Consider the following 7,681-nt stretch of genomic DNA (forward strand, 5'->3'; position numbering starts at 1 on the left):
TTGTCTACCTATACCCGTGTGACTTGGAATAATAGGCCGTGAAAGGTAAATATGCGCCGAAATGGCTGCAATCTACTGGCCGTATAAAATTTCATCTCACACGGCATCACTGCAGAGCGCCTAGAACTGTACCCACGGAATATGCGCGATATAAGACTCATTGATTGATTGATTGCTTCATATTAGGTGTGCATTGACTTCAGCCTATGCATGTATGACCTGTCCACACAGTAGCAACTGTGTAGATGACATGATCTGACTTTTGTGCGATTTCAAAACAAGTTTCTAAATTCGGAGGTCGACTCAATAGAACGAGGTTTAACATTGTACTAACCTATTTTAAATCCTTCAACTGCAGTCTCCTACTGCAAGCTGTAAGGAGGAAAGGAAGACCTGGAGAAGACGGCATCATTCGTCTCGCTGTCCGGGCTGACAATATAACTAGTGTGATCGACAAGAAGAAGAAAAAGAAATCCTTCAGACTTTAACCTTTTTGATTATTTGAATGTCAGCCGTATACAAAAACACCCCCTTCAACCCCAAGATACTCGAAGACCTGAAGAAAGCAGTTACAACAGCTAGTTTCAGGGCAATCCCTTGACATGACAGCGTTGGTGTCATTAACATTAACGGAGGTGTCATTAACATTAACGGAGGTGTCATTAACATTAACGGAGGTGTCATTAACATTAACGGAGGTGTCATTAACATTAACGGAGGTGTCATTAACATTACCGGAGGTGTCATTAACATTACCGGAGGTGTCATTAACATTAACGGAGGTGTCATTAACATTAACGGAGGTGTCATTAACATTAACGGAGGTGTCATTAACATTAACGGAGGTGTCATTAACATTAACGGAGGTAACATTAACGGAGGTGTCATTAACATTAACGGAGGTGTCATTAACATTAACGGAGGTGTCATTTGGAACACATTTTGAAAGAAGGTCAAAGTCGGACAATTTATCCTACAGACTGGACACTTTGTACAATGTTTGTGAACAAACCGAAGTTCATGCACACTAACTATGGGGATATTAGCTGATCTCAAATGACTGAAACATAACCCCTTTGTAGTGCAGTTATACTTGTGCAATGGAGCGCAACATTCATCATTGACGTGAACGCATGCCCCCATGCAACATGCCCTGATCCTGTCTGTAATCACTGTATTCAAGTCACTGACCGCATATACTTGGTTATGATATTAGATCATTCGAATAACTCCAGAGGTAACAATCTGGCGGGCTTTAATTGGGTTAGTTCGGTAAACCGTTCAATTTCAAACCTCGTACTGTTGAGTCGATCCCAGAAATTGGAAACCTTTTTTTTAAATGGCAAAAATGTCAAACCATTGAATCTACACAATTGACATTGTGTGCAATGGTCATACATAAGCTGAAGTTACTGTACACTAAATATGAAGTTATTCGGTTTACAGAAGGAGAATTGACTCATTGCTGATATTTTCCCCTGAAAGCCTGTTGACAGTGTTTAGGCCAACAAAAAAAAGGTCTGTTTACGGTAACCCGACCGACCCTAGTTTTTAGGCCCGACCCTAATCTTTTTTTGGGATCGTCTGAAAAAAAAACCCACCGCATCCAAAATAGAGCTGTTTGCGCTCAAACAGCAGACGACAGAAGGGAGGTAAGCTCAAAGTACTGTTTATAGTTATGTTGAGCAAAAACAGGGATTGATGAGAAGAAATGAACTGTGAAACATCATAGAGAGGGGAGAAAAAAAAGAAGAAAAAAAATTGGGAAAACAAAAACAAATAAAACCCGACCTACCGACCCTATTTTTTCACCCTATGTTACCGTAAACAGACCTCTTTTTTTTTTGGCCTTATATAAATTTTCCTAGCGAATTGGACGTGTTCACCGACTTGGTGGAAGTGTGGCAACAACAAGTGTATCTGGAACGCCGATCGCTGTGACGGGGTCACCCACTGTGCTGATGGCAGTGACGAAGACAACTGTGGTATGTAGCGACACGAGGACACCAATGTGTACCCCCCGCGGGTTAGGGGGAAGAATTTACCCGATGCTCCCCAGCATGTCGTAAGAGGCGACTAACGGATTCTGTTTCTCCTTTTACCCTTGTTAAGTGTTTCTTATATAGAATATAGTCAATGTTTGTAAAGATTTTAGTCAAGCAGTATGTAAGAAATGTTAAGTCCTTTGTACTGGAAACTTGCATTCTCCCAGTAAGGTCATATATTGTACTACGTTGCAAGCCCCTGGAGCAATTTTTTTATTAGTGCTTTTCTGAACAAGAAACAATTAACAAGTGCTCTATCCCACCCACCCCCCCCCCCCCCCCCCCCTTTCCCCGTCGCGATATAACCTTGAACGGTTGAAAACGACGTTAAACACCAAATAAAGAAGCAATGTGTGTGTGTGTGTCACTCTGTCTCAAGTCAGTTTGTTGTAGTGTCGCTGGTTACAGATATGTTTTTTTTGGGAGGAGAATGGGGGGTGTGTGTGTTTGTTTAGGAGGGGGCTGTGCGTGTGTGTGTGTGTGTGTGTGTGTGTGTGTGTGACTGTGTGTGCGTGTGTGTGTGTGACTGTGTGTGCGTGTGTGTGGGTGTATGTGTGGGTGGGTGGGTGTGAGAGAGAGAACGAGAGCGAGAAAGAGAGGGAGAGAGAGATTGAAAGAGAGAGAACTATAGAGAAAGGGAGATAAAAAGAGAGAGAGAGAGAAAGAGAGAGAGAAAGAGAAGGAGAGATAATGAGAATAAGAGAGACAGAGAGGGAGATAGTAAAAGAAATAGAGAGAGATTGAGAGAGAGAGAGAGTGGATAGATGGATGGTTTAATCATTAGGGACAAAGCCCCATATTAAGGGGTGTGACACGAAGACAAAAATATACATCAACATAAATACATGAATAACATCAAACATGGCCATGTCAAAAACATCAAATGATTTACAATACAGCAGTTCAGTATAGATATACACACATGCATACTCTAATCTAACATACACACTCCACCTGAAAACAGATCGCCCCACTGTCTCAGATCTGGTCAGGGTGTCACGTGGGCTAAGCCCTCCCTTGGTCACATACCGACAATCAACATCCTCACTGCTCGCTGTTTCAAGTTGGACTTTTCATTATGAATTCATTTTAGAAAAGGTGCCAGTGCCTTTCACGACATCAATTCTTTAAAAACAAATCTGCCACGTAACACAGAGAGCCCCAGTCTGTTCGTTTTTAGTAAATGACCAAGTGGCAGGAAGGTGTTATCCCGTGGATATACAAGCCTGACCAGATCGGTGACAGGGAGCGAACTGCTTTCACGAGGAGGTAAAAAAAGAAAAACGCATCGAAAAAAGGTTCAAGGTTCAGCTGCAATGAGCGATCTTTCTTTTGCACCATCTGGTACAGATCGAACGGAAGTATTTTTCAACAAGGGACTGCATTCTCTGAGCTGCGTCATCATGCGCAATCCTAAACAGAAAGTATTACCATGCATGCAATTATATGGTGAGTCCTTGTAAAGCCTCCAGTTATTTATCAATGCGTATCAGAACAAACAGTCTTTGTGTGTGTGGGTTTTTTTTTCAGAACAGTGGACATGTCCATCTAACAGGTGGAAATGCAGGGACAATACTCTCTGCATATATGGTCGGTGTGATGGAAAGTACGACTGTCGTGATCGCAGTGATGAGGAAAATTGCGGTATTTATACCTTCTGTCTTGCTGTCTGTCTGCATTTCGTGTCTATCTCTCTGTATCTATCCTTGTCTGTCTGCAGTTCAAGTTTGTCTGTCCATCTTTCACACTGTAATGGATTGAAAAGCTGGAGGGAAACGATGTAGCACACACACACACACACACACACACACACACACCAACACACACACACACACACACACACACACACACACACACACACACACACACACACATCTGACTCCGACCTGTCTCTCGCATGTTCGTTCCCTTTCATACATAAATGGTAATCCAAACACATAAATTAATAAAACTAAGTATATCAATCCACAATGAACATATAAATCACAGGAATATACACTTTTAAACACAATGTTTACATATCAAATATTCATGCACGAATAGAGCAATCCACGTTGGCCTAGTGGTAAGGCGTCCGCCCCGTGATCGGGAGGTCGTGGGTTCAAACCCCGGTGTAACACGAAATATTTACTCCACGAAAAATTTACTCCGGAGTAAATATTTCGTACGAAATTCTTACTCCGAGTACACTTTTCGTACGAGAAAAGAACTCCCCAAGGCACGAACAAATTACTTCCTCCACGAAATTTTTACTCCCCATTACTTCCAGTAAAAATCTCGTACGCAAAAATGGGATGCTGGCGAAGGGATAATGCCAATGTGATCTCGCGCACACGAATGTCGCGCTACCCTCCTTCCAACCATTCCACCACCAGGACTAACAGGGGACAAGGGAGGTAGAGGTTACATGCCGAGTCTCAGTGATTATCAAAAATAATGGCGGATCATGAAAAATGCGAGCTTCAGCGAGCTTTTTCGTGACCGCGAACTGAGACCATTATTTTTGATAATCACTGAGACGAGGTATGTAACCTCTTTATTCCTCCTTTCTTCAGTTATTCAAAGAACAGAGGAGTTTTTGTGCGAAAGTTTGATCGAATCATTTTCATACAACCAGTCTACCTGCGCAGGCGATCGATTAATGCGCGGTTATATAGTTCCGTGCAAATCCTTCAATTTTGTTAACACTTCTTGTCAGTTTCCATGTTTTGAACTAAAATCAAGTACACAGTTATGTTGTCATTCTGCTGTGGCGGCAAAGGCAGATAGTGTGTGTTCTGTTCATGTTTTGGTATCGCTCAGGAAATGTTCTTTCCTCGAATATGACTAGCAGACGAAGTTTTACACCAGTGTTCCAACGTTAAAAACTGTATGAAGTTCAGTTTTCTGGGGCAAAATAGTGTATGAAACCGCTGCATGTTCTTTAAGTTGATTAAATGTTTGCAATTGATTGCGTGTGATCTGTTTATAAAATGAAATATTGTTGAAAACTGACCGTCGGATTGCAGTCTTGTCGATGCAGCCGAAATCTGGAAGGGGAACTACTCGTGTCGCTAGACAAAGTATGAGAGTTACTTTTCCTTGGAATCTTGCTAGCGATAGACAATTGTGCACGGCAGATCTGAATTCAAAACAAACAAAAAAAACTCATGGATTTTATATTGAGATTCATGTGTTCAAGCCTGTAGTTGCTGGTTTAAATGCGGTATGGTTGTATTGTTCGCTCCAGAAATGTATATTTTGTACATTAGAGTGTTCTGAACTTTTGAGTCGCAAAAAGTAGATCCACAATGTGTACAGTCTCTACCCATGAGCTATCGAGAATTCAGGCCCGTTGTTGGGTAAGTGATTTTGGTTGTTGGGTAAGTTACTGAAAAATAACTAGCCCTACAAGTTTACAGAGAAAGAAGCAGAGGGGGGAATAATACAAATTTCGTACACCTGGCATGGAAAGTTAAATTGCTCGTGTTAGGGTGGAGTAATTTATTCGTTATTTATTCGTCAGGGGAGTAACATTTTTGTACGAAATGCTTACTTGGAACTCACCTGTCTTGGGGAGTAATTTTTTTGTGCAATGGGGGAGTGCTTTTTTCGTAAAGGGAGTAACTTTTTCGTACGAAATGTTTACTCCGGAGTAAAAATCTCGTGGGGGTATTTTTTTCGTGTTACACCGGCCGGGTCTTACCAAAGTCTTTAAAATTGGCACTCTAGTGGCTGTTCTACCTGGCGTCTGGTATTATGGGGTTAGTGCTAGGACTGGTTGGTCCGGTGTCAGAATAATGTGACTGGGTGAGACATGAAGCCTGTGCTGCGACTTCTGTCTTGTGTGTGGCGCACGTTATATGTCAAAGCAGCACCGCCCTGATATGGCCCTTTGTGGTCGGCTGGGCGTTAAGCAAACAAACAAACAAACAAACCAACAAACAAACAAAAAACAAACAAACAAACGTTGAACGATAAATACACGAAGACGAGCACATAACACACACAAACAATGTAGTCCGACGACAATGTCCAGAAGTTCGCTGAACTTAAAAAGAATCCTCTTTTCGCTTGTCGATAACAAATACACAATAATAATGAATACGAAGTCGGGTCACAAAATAATATGCCTCACGCTACATATTATCAACTGCTACACTGCCGAAGCTCTGTGGAATATAGATGACATCTGGACTTGACAATATAAGTACACTACAGGGCGGTCTGGCCATAGGCTAGCACCGGTCTCCCTCGTAGTGGCGGCAAAACACTCCGGCTGCCTGCGTCATCACCTCCAAACCCTAAAACAAACTAGGAGACTAAAAAGACTATGCTCCCACCAATACAATATAGATAACTCAATCGATAAGCTATTTCCAATCTTACATAGACATACTTAATCATACTGCCGGTGACACAGGTGTGACATCAGCAAAACCTAGAAAATCTTTCAAGGTACTGAACAATAATAAACAGTTATAAAATGTAAAGCGGCTTACAAACGATGGCATACGCTGAAGAATGACCTATATTCAATAATAAAAACCAGTTCGCTCACCAAGGTCCTTGGTCCAAGGGTATAATCGAGTCTGTGTCTCTCACATACAACGATGTTACCCCAACAGGTAGAACAGGCAGACTGACTTACACGCTGGCACAAGTGAATAAAATACTACAAGTTTGCATCCTTGTTCATTGGCTCTATCGACGCCCGTTTTTAACCGCTTTATATGATAAACCGTCCATAGATCGTCGTTCTCCCGAACTAACTCCTTAGTATGTCATCGATAATAGAGGATTTTGGGTATTTTTCTTGCAATGACGTCAGCGCTTTTCGGCGATTGGTCAATGCATTTCGTATCAATAATGTCGGCAACGCCGCTTGAAATTATTGCTACTTCATATTGCTTCATAAAACAAGTCGCGCAAGGCAAAATTACTACATTTAGTCAAGCTGTCTAACTAACAGAATAAAACTAACCGCCCTGCGTTTTTTCACCAAGACAACTCACAACACTGGCTCGTCAATCCCTGCGAGAAGGAAATCGCTCACTTTTCACGTGCAAAACGAAGTGAAAGCAACAAGCCAGAATAGCGCGGTAGCGTATTGCGCTGAGCAGGAAAGCGTGCTTTTCTCTTTTCTGTTTAATTTTTTGAGCATGTTTTAATAAAATATATCCTATATATATATATGATATGATATATATAACAAAATCAAGGAAAAGAAAAGCCAAACAAAGAATGTCAAGTGGCAGCCCAAATTTTCGACCTGTTGCCAGGCCTTCCTCAGGGGCGTGTAATTCTGCGAGACGCCAATTCATGCATCAATTACTAAGCAACACAATACCATGGTTATTTTAGTTACGAATCACAAAGCAAATATTTCAAAAATAAAATGTACATTCAAGCTTAGATAAATATATAAATATATAGAGATAGATGACAGTGTATTTTTCGCGTGGCTATAAATTGATTCGACCTTTGCACTTTTACAGTGAGGACAACTTACGGGTCCAAGGAAAGCGTTCTGGACACTGCGGTGACCTTCTAAAAATAGTAACAGAACGCCGGGAATATCCGAAGATGCCCCTAATACCGTACTGCACCATACGAAGGAAGGAGGTAAACGCTGAAAACACGGAGAAGATAAGGAA

At 41.6% G+C, this 7,681-nt stretch overlaps 1 protein-coding gene across 1 annotated transcript in view; it reads left to right on the forward strand.

The window, feature by feature from the left end:
* LOC138974701 (low-density lipoprotein receptor-related protein 1B-like) overlaps window positions 1-7,681 on the forward strand; it is an 82,499-nt gene that overhangs the window by 43,600 nt on the left and 31,218 nt on the right. Inside the window, exons 13-14 of the mRNA XM_070347422.1 lie at window positions 1,869-1,985; window positions 3,576-3,689. Coding sequence (XP_070203523.1) covers window positions 1,869-1,985; window positions 3,576-3,689 — 231 coding nt within the window. The remainder of the gene's footprint in view (window positions 1-1,868; window positions 1,986-3,575; window positions 3,690-7,681) is intronic.

The sequence above is a fragment of the Littorina saxatilis genome, linkage group LG8, assembly GCF_037325665.1.
Source record: "Littorina saxatilis isolate snail1 linkage group LG8, US_GU_Lsax_2.0, whole genome shotgun sequence".
NCBI lineage: Eukaryota > Metazoa > Mollusca > Gastropoda > Littorinimorpha > Littorinidae > Littorina > Littorina saxatilis.